At 50.5% G+C, this 16922-nt stretch overlaps 1 protein-coding gene and 1 long non-coding RNA gene across 3 annotated transcripts; one reads left to right on the top strand and one right to left on the bottom strand.

Moving 5' to 3' along the window:
• Positions 1-1829: 1829 nt before the first annotated feature.
• Positions 1830-7034, bottom strand: Lratd2 (LRAT domain containing 2). Of its 2 annotated transcripts, XM_087187902.1 has the most exons (3): positions 6567-7034; positions 5002-6171; positions 1830-2787 (listed from the first exon to the last, which is right to left on the bottom strand). In XM_087187902.1, the coding sequence occupies exon 2, from the start codon at positions 6070-6072 to the stop codon at positions 5143-5145; it is 930 nt and encodes a 309-aa protein (XP_087044028.1). In that variant the 5' UTR covers positions 6073-6171; positions 6567-7034; the 3' UTR covers positions 1830-2787; positions 5002-5142. The 2 variants fall into 2 exon arrangements, with proteins under 2 accessions (XP_087044028.1, XP_087044025.1); XM_087187899.1 differs by lacking the exon at positions 6567-7034 and having other exon boundaries at positions 5002-6550.
• A 594-nt stretch (positions 7035-7628) lies between these two features.
• LOC110347456 (uncharacterized) lies at positions 7629-16430 on the top strand. Its single transcript, XR_002392100.2, has 2 exons — positions 7629-7993; positions 10922-16430. It is a non-coding gene; the product is annotated as an uncharacterized LOC110347456 (long non-coding RNA).
• Positions 16431-16922: the final 492 nt, after the last annotated feature.

Genomic DNA, 16922 nt, shown 5'->3' with positions numbered 1-16922 from the left:
GTGAATTGGGTACCGAGAACCCAAGAGCCTCCCGGCTAAGTGCCTGGTGAATATTAGCCATGTTTCTCACATCATTTTCTCCAGTCATTTGTTACCTTGGCTTTGAGTCTGCCTGATTTCTCCAAAAGGATTACACGCTCTCCCCATGGCCATCTACCGACAGTTTTCAAACTCTATTTAAAACACATCCATTTAGTCGTGCCCTTCCCTATAAACCATCAGCACTTTACAAAGCCATCTTATATTATCATCTGTCCCTATGAGTGAAATTGATTTTTCCTTAGAAACAAGCTAAAAAATTTTCTTTTTAACCTCTATGTTGTAGTTCCTAGTGTGAAATGGGATAGTTAACAGAATCAAACTGAGGTCAGCTGTATGAACCCTAAGAAAAACAAAGCTAGGAGTTGGAAGGAAGGAAGGGCCCTTCCCCGTGCCTGCCTGGGAGCAGGTGGGGTAAAACACTGGCAGAGCCACCCGTTTGCACAAGTCACCACAGCCTTAGACAGAACCTGCTGCAAGGGCACCTGCCTGCCACTGTGTCCAACCCCAGACTGCCTCTCTGCTGACCTCTGTGACAAGGATTAATGTTCCAAATACCTGACGTGACTCAGCTCAGTTTGTGTCCTTGCACCAGCCTCAAGCCTGCTGAATGTGCCCACAGTTTACAGGGGTGAAAGGGCTCCCATCGCTGCCCTGTGCTATCCTCAAACCTTGAGGGTCTCTGGTTGTTGCCTGCAGCCAACACTGAGCCGGAGTGCAGGGTCTCTGGCCCTCAGAAGAATCAGCACCTTATCAAAACTTCAAAGTTTTGCATTTACATTGCAGATGAAATTGCTGTATTTAATAAGCAGTTTCCACAGTAAATTCAGTACAAGGAAATAATATTCTGGCCTATTCGTTTTGGCCCTTTTAAATGATTCCCAACATGTCATTTACCTACATTAAGCAAAGCTCAGCCCACTTAGGAAAAATAAGAACAGCAGCCTCCACCAAAACCAGCCAGGAATAAATGCACATTCATTAGCTTCCTGCCCTCTCCCCTGTGCAAGGGGAGCCGTGAGCACATAGACTCCCACCCCGGGAATAAATGGCCTGATGGCTCTTAGAGCTCCCTACAAGCCCCAGCAATGACCCTATGTGTCTAGGTCTCACAGAAGCCCACTGACCAAGCCCAGGCACTTGAACCCCATGGGACTGTGACAGCAGTGACTTCAGACGCTGGCCTAGCGAGTGCTGGTGGCCTCCCATTTGCCACTCAGATGCCACATCTGTCCCTTTGCCAACTGCTGGCACCTGCACCCTCGCTATCCAGCAGCGCCACATGGACATGGTTCGCCCATATTCCATGCATTCTGTGGCATGCGCCATTCCCTTTGTTGGGACCCCAAAACCACCTAATACAGGGGTTATGAAGACCAGCACTCCCCATGTAGACTCCGTAACAGGAGCGTGGTTTCCATCAATTTTTGCATCGATCCCACAATTCCATGTATCCTAGAAATTTATGTTAAGGCAGTTTTCACAAACACTGATAGCTTAGAAGGAGTGATTAATTTTCACACAATATATGCAAGGATTTTGTCCATTAAATAAATTCATCAAAATGTTTACTGAGAAATCCAAAGGTGATACCTACTGATATTCTCAGAGAAATTATACTAAGCTAAATTGCTTGAACTAGGATGAAAAATGTTAGAAAAAGATAGACAAGTAGAAAAATATGTACATTCAATGAACTCTAATAGATGGTTTACCGGAAACCCGCATAACATTTCTCAAAAGAACTTGGCAGGTTTTATTTCAGTAAGACAAAGTAAAGAGGAAATGGCTTAAAAGATATCATCAATCTTTTATTTAACTAAGCACTGCCCTTCATTTTGAAGGAAATGATACAATTTCAAATTGGAACTTCCTTCTCAAGAAGTAGTGGAAGAACATTAACTTTGATTTAACATACAACCTTCAAGAAAAATAAAATTTATACAACTCATTGGGAAATAAAATGCACTGACGTCTATCCTGTAAGTTAATGTAATTTTCCATGGGTCACAAGCATTATAGCCAAGAAAAAAATATAATGAATAAACCAGTCAAGTTTATAGTTATTCTGATTTTTAAAAACTCACAAATGAAATCTAACTTTCCAAAAAAATTTATTTTATGACCATGATCACGCTAGACTGTATTCTAATTTATATAAAAAAATGGTTAGACAAGCACATAATTATCAAGAGTCTTCAACACAGTGGATCCCATTTTTTTAAGAAAAAAAATACAAAACAAGTAGTCCTTAAATTTTCTTAGCTTTCCATAGCATATGTCATAAAAAATTAAAGTTCTGCTTCCAAAAAATATGTTTCCATGTGGTTGTGGTGTTGTCCAATGGTGCTATTAGGGTCAAAAGCACCAAACACAGGAGGTTAACCACTGAAGTATCATTTTTCGAAAAACTAAAACTTTTCTTAAAGTCTGGAATAAAGTATTCTGAGAGGCATTTAGTGTTAAAGTCATTTTAAATTAAATGAGGAATAAAAGCTACAAAAAGTATGAGTTTTTTCAGTACAAAAAATGTGTCGCTGAAGTTGTGGACTCCTCTGAAACACACAAGCAGGCTCAATAAAATATTTGCTCAGTAAGAAAATAGAATTTGTCTGATTTCCTTTCGCATATATTCCAGTCGATATCCTGCTCATCACTGCCAGAGCTTCTGAAGAACTTCAGAATCGATATTTCTTTCCTTCAAAGAGCATCTGTAATTCACAGTACAAAACTGTTCTATTCTTACTCCTAAGGAGAAACAAAAATTATTAAATATACTCATTTTTTTCCCTAAAGTGCTAGATGTAGCCATTGCCAAGGTATTAAAAAAAAAATCACTTCTCCACAATACTGCCATCTTAAGGAAAGACCCAAGAATTGTTTTGATTCCCTTTCCTGGAGCTCTTTCCAGGTAGTTCTTTACGCATCAGACACCTAAGAACGCATCCCATTCCCGAGTATTACTCAGTTTGCATCTCTTGGTACCTTGTGGAAACACTGCCACTGCACACCAGAAATCAGCATCAGGAACAGATCTAGTTCATTTTTAAGCCCTGTTATCAAAAACCTCTTCTCTAAAGATAAAATGCTACTTGAGTTGGATCTTACAGGTTTCCTTGGAGTCCAGAACTCCAAACGCACCTCATCCGTTGTAACATAAAGTCACTCAAAGAGATCAGACTTCGAGGGCCAGAGGAAAAATATGGGGATGCAGGAACTGGACAAAGCTGTCCAGCCCCAGTGCCATTCTCCTCCCTCGTACGCATCACTTTCAACTTTCACTCACACAAACCTGCTGGGGTAGGGCCTCCTAAGGGTCTTACTCAGGCTTACCTTGTTCTGCTTTTCATGGGCAGGGGAACATACACACACAGCCGGGAGACTGAAATAGAGAAACTAGGTCTACTTTCCAACAGGAGATCAGTTTTCTTCCAAGGCTAGAATGTGGTTCATCCTGACAACCAAAGGGACAGCACCTGTGTGGCAATCACTATGAAAATCAGGGAAAAAGCTAAGGCCCTACCAAGGAAGGGGTTCCATCATGCTTCATGAGGTGCTACGGAGATCTAGACTTCCAAAAATTATGGCCTCAATTCCCATGTCTAAAAACAGTAAGTACACAAAAAAATCTTTCAAGTTGTGTTGCCTTGCTTTAGAAAACCTGCAACCAAGACGACCATGGCTGCAGACTGCTCAAGTCCAATTCTATTTCAACTGTAAAAGTTAGGTCACAAAATGAACTCCACAGTGTAGTACACAGTAACTCCCAAGAGGGGCAAAACCCCCTCAAAGTATACTCAATTTTTGAGATAGCACTGGTAAAGGGCACACCCACGGAGGCATTTAAAGCCCCATCCCAAAGCACCTGAGTCTGTGCTGACCACACCAGGTGGCAGGGGGACTCCGTCACTCCTTAAGAGGCTGCTGAAGGAGTGATCTCCAAGCAATGAGGAGACTGCCTGCCATACCGAGACTTTACACCTTGAATTAAATTCCAAAGGTGCCTGGCAAAATAAGCACGTTTCCACTGAAGTATGTCTCAAGCCCTGGATTTTACCACCAAAGGAAGTGAGGGTCAGGGAGATGGGCCAGAAAGAGGAACAAAGAATTAAAACTTCAAGGGAATCACCACCACCCAGCACCTTGTTTATAAAAAGGGCTACCTTCCCGATTCAGGACGACGGGAGAGGTGGACATTAACTCTGGACAGAGCCGGACTATATGGCTGTCTCCTTAGAGGGTACTGCGCAGGGTGGCACTGGCCAGCCCATTTGCACCCTCCCCTGCGATGCCCTGCCAAGCAGGTTTCATTAGACCGGAGACACAAAGGCGATCCCCTCCTTCGATAACAAATGACACAGCCATGAGCGCCTACAAGGCAGGCAGAAAAAACAAAGGCGGTGGCACAGGACCTTAAGTGAATCCTTCCCAGGCGGGCTGGCCCTGGACAGCGATTTACTTGTAACCTGGGAAGGGGAAGACTCCACCATGAGCCTCCTCAAGAGGAATTTCTAGGGAGGGAGCCAAGTCTTTGTTTGTAGCCAGAGTTTGTGCAACTATTTGTTACACTAAATAGGAAGCTGCTCCGTTTTGGTCTGCTGCTCCTAGCCCTGGTCATGGTTTCACCAGCCCTGCGCCCCAGGAATCCCATTAATTAATCACATCAGCCTTCCTGAGCGCTGGCCCAGCTCAGCAGGGGAGAAGACAAACAGCTCTCACTGCCGGCCCAAGGGGGCCCCCCCTCTGGCCTCCTACAAGGAATCCTGAGCTCAAGCGCAAGGCAAAGCTAGAGGAGGCAGCGGCAGACACTGACACTGCGAATTTTTCCCAGCCTTGTTTGCATAAGGGTCACTTTGGGATCCAGACCCCGCAGGGATTAAGTGTCTAGCAAGTCCAGTCTGCCTTGGGAGAAAGGCAGCCAGGGGCATAAGGAAAGCCGGGGTCCAGCCCAGGTGCTCCTACCTGTTCCCAGTCCCCTCCTCCTCCCCTAGCCACAGCCGACCGCGCATTTCACCAACTCTCCGTTTTCCAAAAGGCCCAGGTGGCCGAGGAGGCAGGAGGGAGAAGAGGAAGAGGACAGCAGCTGCGCTCAGCCCAAAGCCTTCAGGGCGCCGCCACCTCTCCATCCTCCTCGGAAGCCAGGCCCGGAGGGCGCCCAGGAGGCGGCGTAGTCCGCGAGGCGTGGCGGTCGCCCTCCTCCGGCTCGGCGGGGTGCAGGTGCAGCGCGAGCTCCTGCAGCACCGCGGCGCGCCCGATCTGGTCATTGCGCCGCTTCTCCATGATCAGGTCCTCCAGGCTCTGGAACTCCAGCGTGTGGCTGCGCCGCGCTGAGAGCTGAATCTGCAGGCGGTAGGGCTGCTTGCCTATGCGCAGCTCTCCGCCGATCTTGAACTCGCGCTTGCCGTAGCGGCACCAGGCGGCGAAGCTCTCGGAGTTGCGCCAGCTGAGCTCTCGCTCCTTGGCGCCCACGTGCGCCAGCGCGTTGCGCACCACGGCGCCGGGGCTCAGTGGCCGGTAGCGGTACAGGTCGTTGACCACGCGGCCGCGGCGGCCCTGGCTCGCGTCGGTCAGGAAGCTGTTGCTCACCTCCAGCCGGTGCAGGTGCACCACCTGGAAGTTGCCCACGTACACCGCCCAGTGCGGGTACTGCGCCTGCGACACGAACTCCACCAGGTCGCCGGGGCTGCACCTGTTGAGCAGGTTCTCGGGGGTGTAGGTGCTGAGCGCCGCCGAGCCGGGCGCGAAGCTCTTCTCGTAGATGCACTCGTCCCGGTAGAACACCGAGCACTCCACCTCGTGCAGCCGCGGGTCGTAGGGCTGCGGGGCGGGGGGCTGCGGCCCGTTCCCACCGTCGGGCGCCCCACGGCCCTCGGGCCCGGGGGGCGGGGGCTGCGGCTCCCCGTCCTCGTCGTCCTGGGAGAAGATGTAGGAGACCCCGATGCGGGGCCCGTCGTCCCGGTCCACGCCCGTGGGGTCGGCCGTGGGAACTTCCCTGTAACTTAGATGGGTCAGCTTCTCCACCTGGTTGCCCATCACGCTGCGGACCCAGGCTCACGCGGCGGCGAGACGGGAAAGCGAAACCACCACCGGGGTCATCGGCGCAGCCCCTCCCCGAACGGGGGCGGAGGCCACCTGTTGGAAGAGAAGGCGAGGCAGCCACGCAGGCACGCACGGCCCCTTCCCGCGAAGGAGGGATCAGGAGGGATCGGCGGGCCGAACCCTGGGCCGTTTTAGGGAGGACGCGGTGGCGGCCTGTGAGTTGCAGCGCAGGAGGCCTGGACTCACTCGGGCCGCCCCGCCCCGTCCCGCCCCGCCCCTCTCGGCCGGGCACTGGCCCATTGCATCAGCGGGAGGTTCCCGCCCTTCCGCCCGCCCGCGCCCTACCTGCCCGCGGGCCGCGTGGGGGGGAAAGAAACTTTGCTATCGTCCCTGCGGAGCCCTCCCGCCCAGGCCCCAGACGTCCCCAAGGCGCCATCCCGGGGCCACCGAGGGGCGCGGCTGGCAGGGGGGCCCCACCCCGGACTCACCTGCGCGCCCCTCCCCGCACCCCGCTCGGCTACCGGCGCCTCCGCGGAGGCCCCGCCGCTCCCGGGCTTCTAGGGCGAGTCTGCGGGCGCGGGCTTCGCGGGGCCCCCAGTCCCGGCGCGGGCGGCGGGGCCGGGCAGGGGGCAGCGACGCATGTCTCCCGGCTGCGGGCGCCGAGACTGCAGGCGGGGGTGCGGTCCCCGGCCACCCACGCCGCCTGCCCCGCCGCGCCGCGGAACCCCCTGCGAACCGCTCTCGGGCAGGTGGGGCGCACGGAGCAGGCGGCAGCCTCGCTTCCCGGCAGTAGCTCCCGCTTTGGCCGGCGAGCAACAAGCGCCTTTGCTCCGGGGCGGGAGGAGCGGATTGTAGATCCGGCTCCCGGGCGGGAGCGCAGGCCGTGGTGGTTAAAGACACAGGAGCTGCCCGCGAGCTCTGCGGCGGCTCGGCCGAGCTGCCAGGCCCCGCCCCTTTCCCCCCCTCCGCCCGCCTCCTCCGGGATTTAAACCCTGCTGGTGAATAATAGCCCCGCCCCTCCCCGCCCACCCGGGCTCGGTCCCGCCCCTTCCACGCCCCCTCCGCGATTTAAATCCCGCTGGTGAATGGCTGCAGGCCAGGCCGAGAAGTTGGGAAGCGATGCCTGGGCCAGAGAGGGGCCCGCAGCACGGCGAGGGCAGGGGTTCGGGGCTGAGCTGCTATCCCTTTCATTCCTTCCGGCTCAGAACACTGCAGAGGGCGACAGTGACTAGAGACTTCTGCTTCGTGCTTTCCTTACCTGGCACCTTGCTCCTGGCCTGAAGTTCCTGTCCTACAGCCTGAGGAACAGTTCAGCTCCGGACGCTTCCGGAATGAGTGGAGTGAGACTTCAGGGTGGGAAAACATTAAGAAAAAGGAAACGGTGTAAAACAGGACGGATTCCCGGGCTGGCTCCAAGACCGCGCTCTCTTTATTGGTTGTCCCTCAAAATCAGTACAAAATTAATTTCGTAATCGCTGACTGGCCCCGGTAGTGAGAGAGGAGAGGGAGAGGGACGGGGAGGGGGAGGGGGAGGGGGAGGGGGGCAGAAAAGGCAGATAAGGCAGATTCTCCTGGGGTGGGGGCATGGGAGCCGCCTGATTGTCCTCAAATCAGAAGCAAATTAGCAGAGGCCGGTGGATGAATTTCCTTCCTGCTGACTTTAGAGAGGGCAGTGACAGGAGTTTTGCTTCTCAGCCTCCACAGAGCACATTTACCCCTGCTAGTTTCATGTCTTGTCCCTAACACGTAGGTTATCAAATTGGTTTTTTGTTTTGTTTTGTTTATATTTTTCAAATAGTGGGTCGGGATAGTGGCAGGCGAGTGACAGCTCCACTTATGCTGGTAAGTTTGGGAAGAATGGACTTCAGAGAGCTGTGTTCTCCATCGCTGGTTCTTTTGACTCAATTTCTTCCAGGTAACCCTTATTATTTATTCGGTGTGTATACAAACCTGGGCAAACAAGAATATACTAACATGACTGTGATGCTTTTGAGTTTGAGAGGAAAAAATCAATCTACTTTTGTACCTTTAAGCCAGAGGAGTCGATACTGTCAAGGCTAGAAGGGAAGTTAGTCCTTGGCAAGTCTGACACAGCCTAGGTGAGAGGGAAATGAGACCTCTGTGTAGCCTTCAGGTTCCGTTTAACTGTCTTCGGGCTGGGTGAGGACAGGTGTGACCAGGCCTGGGCCTCTGGGCCACACATGCTCGAGGCACTGCTGTGCAGATCAGTAGTTGGATACTCTTTTATCTGAGACAGGATCTCACTGTGTAGCTCACACTGGCCTCAAAGCCACTGCATTGCCTGGGTTGGCCTCAAACCGGAAATCTTCATGCCTCAGTCTTTGGAGCGCTGGGATCACAGGTGTCACCACTATGCCTGGCTAGATACTCGCTTTATGGAGAAGTTTTAGGGAATCAGTGGGCTGTCATCCCATCTGTCAGCCTGAAAACCAGCTATCATCAGCAGGGGCTGGCTGTTTTGCCCCTACCTGCCTCAGGCTGGGTTTGCTGGGGATGGGAGAAACATAGAAGGACATGGGTGGTATGACATTCTGCTGCTGGGACTTCAGGTAAAAATGTCGTGGGTCATGAAACTACCCTGTCTGAATGGCCGTCTCTCCTGTTGACTTTCAGAGATCTATCCAGGGACACCACAGAGGGAGCCGACCTGTGTTGTCCTTCCAGCTGAATGCCTGGCCCTTAGTAGTTGCTCAATAAAAGTTTGAGGGCTGGGTGAAGGGAAACCTTGCCCATAGGTTTAGAATCAATTCCTTGTTTTAGAAGGCAGTGAGTGAATGGGTAAAGAGGATGCATTTGTGCAGCCTGGTGCAGTCTTCATCCCCCTGGAATTTCCCTGCTGTTCGGCTGACATTTTATCACTGGGTCATGTGTAGTTCAGCACAGGACTCTATACCATTTGATATTTTCTAATTCATATATCTAAAATGTATCTTCTGGCAAAAATTTGGTTCAAAATATATTTGTTGAAGCTATCTAGGTACTTGCTAGTGTTATCCACCATGCATTTGATTCTGCAAGTTCAGCTCCACTGTGCTAAGCTTGGTAGATATCCAGGACCCCTAGCGCTCAGCACAGTTGGAGACACAGGAACCAGGCAGCCTTGGGACACTGGGCAATGTCCCAGAAGTGGAGAAGATAGAGCAGGCTGGGGTCGGATGACTCATAGGGCCTGCAGATGCAAAGGTGAGGGTTAGAGTGCCTGCCGTCAGGGCTCTGGGTCCAGGGACGGCAGCACAACATTAAAATTAATAGCTACTATTGAGCAAGCTTCCAGTTCTTATATAAAGGAAAATAAAACATAGAGAGGCTGTGGCTTCTCCCAGCTGGTAGTTGGGAAGATCACATGGTCTGCTGTCTTCAGGCCCATACTTTTAACCACGTGGTTTTAAATAGAGATGGGCAGGTTCTACAATGTTTAACAAATATTTGAGTGTCTGGTTTTACCAGGCTCCGGGAATAGTCACTGGATATAGCAGACCAAGTGCCTGTTCTCATGGCATTTACGTGTCGATGGGAGGAGGACATGATCCATGAGAGAATGAATAAATGAGAATATCAGAGAGAGCGCAGGACCCTGGAGAGAAGAGGACAGACTGGGGCTGAATGACTGGCCTGGAGGAGAAGCAGGTGTGCAGGGCGGAAGGGCCAGCTTGGAGCCCTCCCCAGGCAGGCCACCTGCACAGCTGGGCAGGAGTCGGGTGTTAGGGACAATTCTGATTGTGACTACAGAATGGCAGTGAGAGAGGGACAATGCTGGGGGACGCAGAGAGAGGCCGGCAGGCCCATGGCATCTATGGCTGTCCCTCTGGCCACCTTGGGAAGATGGGTTATAGGAGAAGGAAAGGAAGTAGGGCCACCGATGGCCAGGCAAGAAAGGTGGATAGAGCTCGGGAGCAAAGGAAGCAGCCTGTGAGGACGCAGCTGCTCAGTGTGGGAATGCTGGGTGCGAATTCTCTGCCCAGGGACCCAGTGTTACATCCCACATACCTCAGAGGGGAGGCACGAAGAGAAACAAGGTGCATAGAAGGCCACTGAAGGCAGGAGGGGAGGAAATGAGAACTGATGTTGCTACTTGACAGGGTGTCAACCCTGAAGGACGGGTCGTGCAGACCTGGAGGGACTCACCCCAGAGTCCTCAGGGGAGAAGCAAGCAGAAGAAGGGTGCTCTAACAAAGCAGTCCGTCCCCCAGGCTGGCTCCAGGCCTGGGAGGGCAGCAGATGCCCCAGGGAGGTTGCTGGAAACATGTTCCTCCACAGCTCCCTTACCCTGGGAAACACCCAGCCCCACCTGCACCTGTTATTCTCTGCTGGGATTTGGGTGCAGCCTTCAAGGTGAGTGTTCAGTATAGACGTGGAGCCAGGTAACCCTACCCATTGTGTCTGCCAAGGGCATGAGCCTAGCTGGAGCTGTCTCTCGTCCACACTGGGCCTCGGCCTCTAAGGTGGGGTCGGGGTCCTCCTGTCCTCACTGGGAATCCCCAGGTGAGACCCTGTGTGTGGAAGCACCATGCAAATGCTAAAGGCTCTGTAGATACCAGGTGTTATTTATATCCCCTGTAAGAGTCAGATGATGATTTGAATATGAGGAGTAAAGGACGACTTTTTGGCTTTTGCAATACTGGATACTGAACCCACAGCCTTCACCTTGAACTATATCTCCAGTAATATTTTTTTTAAAACAAAGTCTTGCTGGATCACTAAATGGCTCAGGCTGGGATTAAACTCACAGTCTTCCCGCCTCAGCCTCCCAGCTAAGAATAACCTTTTGTAGTGGCAGCATCTTATTAGTCTCCACACTTATCCTGTTGTTTACGTTTCCCAGCTAAGAAGTGAAGGCCAAAGGCCCGAGAGGTGGATGTAAGCCCTGCCCATGGTTAAGGAGGAGTCTGGATCAAGTCCCAATCTTCTGGCTGCAGTGCCTCTTCCTGCGGTGTCAACAACGGTGAAGGTCACCAGCATCTGGCTGTGTCCACGTAGACAGGAACTGGCAGACGTGATGACGTCTAGGCCTGGTTTAGCCCTGGAGGCTCCGAGGCCCGGGCCAGCTGCATCTCTGGCCATGCTGCAGGGTCCTTCCCTGTGCTGGGCCTTGCGCCCCCTGCAGGCTGAGCTGAGGATGTGGCTGGGATGGAGCGGAGAGGAAGGGAGGAGCCTGGGAGGAGGGCACAGCCTGCAGAGAGGCATCCTTTAAAGAGATGTCACAGAAGTCACAGCCTGCTTTTGGCATGCATTCTTGGTTGTTTTCTTTTTGAATTCTTTTTGTAGTTGTTTCACAGTAACACTTTCCGCAATGGGTGAGGGCCAAGCCTTCCTCACCTGTGAGAGGTGTGGGCCTGTATCCTGTCTGCCCTTGGTGATCAGACCTGCTAAAGAGTGATACACTTCCGCCAAGTTATGACTTGCCCTTCGGATTCAGGATGGAGACAGATGCTGCTGACTGCTGTTCTTCTCTGTATCTTCTGTGCAGGCTGGGCTCCAGGGAGTCTGCAGGGCAGGTGGGCTGGTGGCGAGGAACCCTGAGAAGGGGCCTGGGGCTGGATCCCACTCAGCTCTCCACTCACTGATTCCAGAGCCAGCTTGTCCATGAGGAAGCCTTTCTTCCATTCCCAGAGGAGGTGCCCAGGGGGAAGCCCCCAGGCCTGTCCCTTTGACCCTGCAGGAGGCCTGCTGGTTCAGGACCCCCTGCCATCAGACTGCTGCTGTTGAGCCCAAGTTTGATTTGCGCTCAGGAGTCTGAGCTGGTAGCCTGGCTCCTGCAGGAACCTCATGAAAGATGCATTTTACCAGGCAGTTCCAGGGGAGAGACTGGCTTAAATTACAGCTCTACAAATCCAAATATTGGCATATCTGCAAATCCAAATGTGGGGATTGGAAAAAACGTCTAAGTTCTAAGAATCTTATTCTGTACTTCTTGTGTGAGAAAGGGTGGATGAGATATTCAAGAGGAGCCAAGGCCGTCAATAATGAGGGAGCTTCAGCAAAGCCAAGCCGACCTCCTTTTCTTCCCCTGGGCAGTCTTTGTGCTTCCAGGAAGCAGAGCTCTGGCATGAGAGAAGAAGACAGCATTTGTCAGCGTGACTTTCTGCAGGATAGGTTGGAGGAAGCACCCCTCAGAATGGGGTACAGGGGGGCTGGCAACTCCAGATGGACAATTGCTATCTGTTTTCCCTGAACCGCTTCTGGACCCATGGACAAGGGATCCCCCTGGATCACTCACTGCTTTGCAGTTTATTTTACAGCACAGCAGGCTCAGGGATCCTTTGGGATTAGGAGCCATGCTAGGTTACTGCTTTGCTCAGAACCCTTCCATGGCTACCCAGTGCCTTGGAGAGGAGCCAGAGTGCTTGCAATAGCTGCCTGGCCCTGCCTGGCCTGCCTTCCCATGACCTACCTATCTGACAGCCCACACTCACACCCTGGACCTTTGTATCCCCCACCCAGGGCAGGCATGCTTCTCTCCCAGGCCCTTAGCACTTCCTGTTCTTTCTGTCTGGACCACTTTGCCCCAAGTTTCCTTCACAGCATGCTCCTTGAGGTCGTAACCCAGATGTCCACTCCATGGTCAGCCTTCCCTGACCACCTGCTTAGAATCCCAGGTGCCTGGCTCTGAAACCCCAGTCAGTGCTGAAGAGAATGAGTTGTTCAAGAGACAGGCTGACAGCGGAGTCCCTCTCTGGCTTCCTGTCTGGCCGTATCATCTCCCTCATAAGCACTTCCACTGTGTGTGTGTGTGTGTGTGTGTGCGTGTGTGTGTGTGTGTGAAAGAAAGAGAGAGGGAGGGATCTCACTATGTAGCCCTTCCTGGCTTGAACTCCCTGTAAGCCCAGGCTAGCCCTGAACTCAGGACCCTCCTGGCTCAGCCTCCCACATGCTACAGTATTGCTGCACCCAGCTTTGCTCCCATTACTGTGATGCCCTGAAATGTGAGGTCCTCACCAGGGCAGACGAGGGACTAATGCCAGTCTTGGGCCTACAGGAAGATAAGCTACAGCAACATCTTTTCTTTGTAAGTACTCATCTTCAGGTATTTTGTTACAGCAGTGGAAAATGGGCTAATGCAACCCATTTCCTGCTGTAACCTATTATTCTACTTGCTCCTTCATGTTCTGTACAATTTAATAATTTATTTTTGTATCATGTCTCCCAAAATGTGAACTCAGCAAAGGTTGATGGCCTCCTTTATTCACTGGGACATCCCCAGCTCATCCAACATGGTCGACACATGGAGGCTCAAGTCAGTGTTCGTTAAATGCATGAACAAAAGGGCACTGATGTAGAATTACTCTCACTTGCAGATGAAGAAGTGGATTCTACAATGTACTCTGCCCTGCCAGGTACTGTAGTTGACACAGTTGAGTTTCACTAGGGTAAATGAACTGGGTGCAGTGACCGCTAAGTTCACCAAGAGATACAGCCCTGTGCTGTCCCACACAGTAGCCGCTGGTCCCAGGTGGCTATTGAGCATCTGAAAGTGCATTTGTTCTGGAGGGCGCTATGTCACAAATGCAAAAAGCACAGTGAAGCCCAAGACTTAGTGCAAGAAAATTAAAATATCTTGTTAAGTTTTTGTATTTATTGAATGTTGAGATAACATTTTAGATTTACCTAATTACATGGAGTCTGTTATTATAGTTGGTGTCACCTGTGTCTTTTTAAATGTGGCCTCTGTAAAAGCTGAAATGCTTTTTATATGTGTGGTAGTTTGCATATTTTATTTCTGTTGGGCAGCTCTCTTCTAGCTGTTTTCATTCTGCCTTCTATCTCTGTCAAGTACATTACCTCTTATACTCTTGAGCCCAAAGTACAGTGACCTTGTCTTCCCTATAAGAGCAAAGATATGCAGAATGCATGGATAAGTCTCAAAGGCACTAAAATACTCAGTCAGTTCAGGTTGTTAGAACAAAATGTAATGGACTAGGCAGTATAGAAGCAACAGGGATTTATTTCTCACAGTTCTGACAACTGGAAGTCTGAGATGAGGATGAAACCAATGAGGACAGACTCCTGCTGTGTAAACAACAACTTCTGATTGCACCTCAAATGGCAGAAGGAGGACACCAAGGTTCTCTGGGGTCTGTTGTATAAGGGCACTGTTGTTGTTTGGGGCTTAAATGTCCCCAAAGGCTTGTGCTAAAGGCTTGGTCCTCAGCTGGCAGAGCTTTCGGGAGGTAGTACAGACATTAGGAGGCAGGGCCTGTTTAGATGGAGTAGGTTACCAGGGACAATATGCTCTAGAAAGATAATGGGACCCCAGCCCCCCGCCACCTTTCTGGACTAAACCCTCTGAATCTGTGAACCAAAATAAATCTTTCCTCTTTTGGGTTGATTTTCTCAGGTATTTTGTCACAACAATGGAAAGCTGACAAACACAGGCACTAATCCCATTCACATGAGTTCCACCCTTGTGACCTGATCCTCTCCTGGAGTCCCCACCTCCAATACCATCAGAGTAGGGGACAGGATATCACCATATGAATTTTGGGAAGTGTGTTAGTCACTTTCTCATTCCTGGGACACTATTCCTGACACCTGCAGTTTAAAAGAGGAGAGGATTATTTGGCTCACAGTTGCCAGTGTGTTCAGTCCATGGTTGGCTGACTCCAAGGTGAAAAATCATGGTGGCAGGGCAGGGGGGAGGAATGACAGCCAGGAAGCAGAGAGCAAAGGGGGGAGACAGAGACAAGAATATATACTCTTCCAGGTCACACCCCAGTGACCCACCTCCTCTGTGCGGGTCCTACCTCCCAACAGCACATTCAGCACCCCTGAGTCAGTCACTTTCCAAACACATGGGACTCTGGGGGTGGGCACCTTTTAGATTTAAACCATGGCAGATGACACAAGCATTAAGTACACAGCACTACCTAAAGAATACATATCTCTCCAAAGGACAGTCATTTTCAATGAGAAACACTTAAGTGGATGAATGTAGCCTCCAAGAGTGATGTGTCTTTAGCTCCTTTCAACCGAAGCAGATAGGCACCACCAGGAGCTTGAGAGCTGGGTCTTTGAGGAAGGGAATTCCAATGTAAGGGAGTTGAATGAAGCTGCTCTCATAGACCCAGGGCACTCATTCTTAACATTATTGAGTATGTCAGTAATGGCAACTCAGAAACCTGGAAAACAGTGGGCTGCTGGTGTGGACGTACTCATAGAGAAGGGAAATTTACTCGATAATTACTGGAAAGTTTGGTCCATCAGTCACCTGGGAGGCTGGGGTTATGCATATGAACTGTGGGCTGGGTTCATATGAACCCCTTTCAAAAAATGGGTTGACTGCAAGCATAAAGATCACACTTCAAATAATGGGGAGTTCACAAAGGTGATAGTAGGGCAGCAGCTAATGTTTCTTGAGTGCTTAGTGTGTCCAGCAGCATTCCAAGAGACTTGTGTGTGTTCAGACCAATCTTTATCTGGGAAGTAGACATTCATTGAGCAAACGGAAGAAATGCAGCCACCTTGCCCATGGTCACATAGCTAGTGCCATGGCATGGGGATAACTTCTAGCCACCCACCCACCTCCCTGAGACACAGCCAGCATAGCCTGGTCCCTCTGTTCTCTCACTGCATGATCTTTATGGACCGGGCTCTGTGTGTGTGTGTGTGTGTGTGTGTGTGTGTGTGTGTGTGTGTTTGTGATGTCACCATCCCTCCAGCTTCACTCCTGCCATGCTCGCACCAGCCAGCTCTGCTCCAGCCACACCAGTCCTTGACTTCCTGTCTGTGCCACACTCATAGTTACCTCAGAATTTGACCTATTTTCTAGACCTGGGATTGCCTTCATTCTGTTCTCAAAGCTAAATCTTTTGCATTCTTTTCACCTCACTTTAAATCCTTCACTAACTTCTGGTTACTCATGTCTTCAGCCCCTTTTGTTTGTCACCTGCATGACACATCACCACAGTGGTTTTACTTCCTTCTTCTCTATTCATCACTGCAGGTCTTTCTAGAACCCCAGGCTTTGACATGTCCCTCGTGTCCTCCCATTGCTCAGCATACTGACATCCACACAGTAAATGCTTAGAGAATATGTGTAAAGTAAATGAGTCTCTCTTTGCATGAGCCTGATGTTCTTACCATGGTGGATTAAGAGGACGGATCCTCCTGCAAATTATTTTGGGTTTCAGATATTGCTCACATTTGCAAAACTAAGTTATTAAGTGGAACCAGGAGACAGTTGACATAGTAAAGTGTGGGTCAAGGAGGAGAAAGAGAAAAAAAAAAGAAGAGGAAAACATCAAAAATACCTGCTAAGAAAAAAATACCAGGAAAGGGTTTTGCTAAAGTTGGTTGCATCGTCACTTGATTGGAAGTTATTTAAATGAAGGAGAGATGATTCCATGAGTAAAGAACTAAAGAATGGGGTGGAGTTCTTTCTTGATATGACCAGGACTTATCTTGGGTCTAAATTGATGGCCAGGGCTAAGTAAATTCCTCTGCATTTACAATCCAGTGTAACCTGGCCATCCCAGACCTGAATTCCTATTACCACCAATTTTATGCAATGCTTCATGCTCAGTTGATGAGTTGATACACAAAGAAAGACTAAGACACAATCCCTCCCCTGTAGGAGCTCATGTTGCCTTCACACTGACTGGCATAAAGTAAGTGTTGAATAAGCATTTTTGAAGTAATAGATTAATGATTGCATGGAGAGCATGAAACATAGCCGGGGATGTCAGACAAGGGATACTGAGAGATGCAGCCAAAAGAATAAGTATGAAAGCCAAATTTACTTAACTTTTGCAAACTGCAGTGGCAGTATTCACTCAGTGCTGGTCTGAGCACCAGCAAGATGAAGTCTTGTCTCTGAGCTGGGGTCG

The sequence above is a fragment of the Heterocephalus glaber genome, unplaced genomic scaffold (genome assembly GCF_053883595.1).
Source record: "Heterocephalus glaber isolate CG9 unplaced genomic scaffold, H.glaber_assembly_v1.0 deba00000281, whole genome shotgun sequence".
Lineage (NCBI taxonomy): Eukaryota > Metazoa > Chordata > Mammalia > Rodentia > Bathyergidae > Heterocephalus > Heterocephalus glaber.
The sequence above is the reverse complement of the archived record's forward strand: the minus strand, read 5'-3'. Positions and strand labels throughout refer to the sequence as shown.

Coding starts and splice junctions, on each gene's coding strand:
- Lratd2 (XM_087187902.1), bottom strand. CDS start 6,072: ATGGGCAACCAGGTGGAGAAGCTGACCCATCTAAGTTACAGGGAAGTT.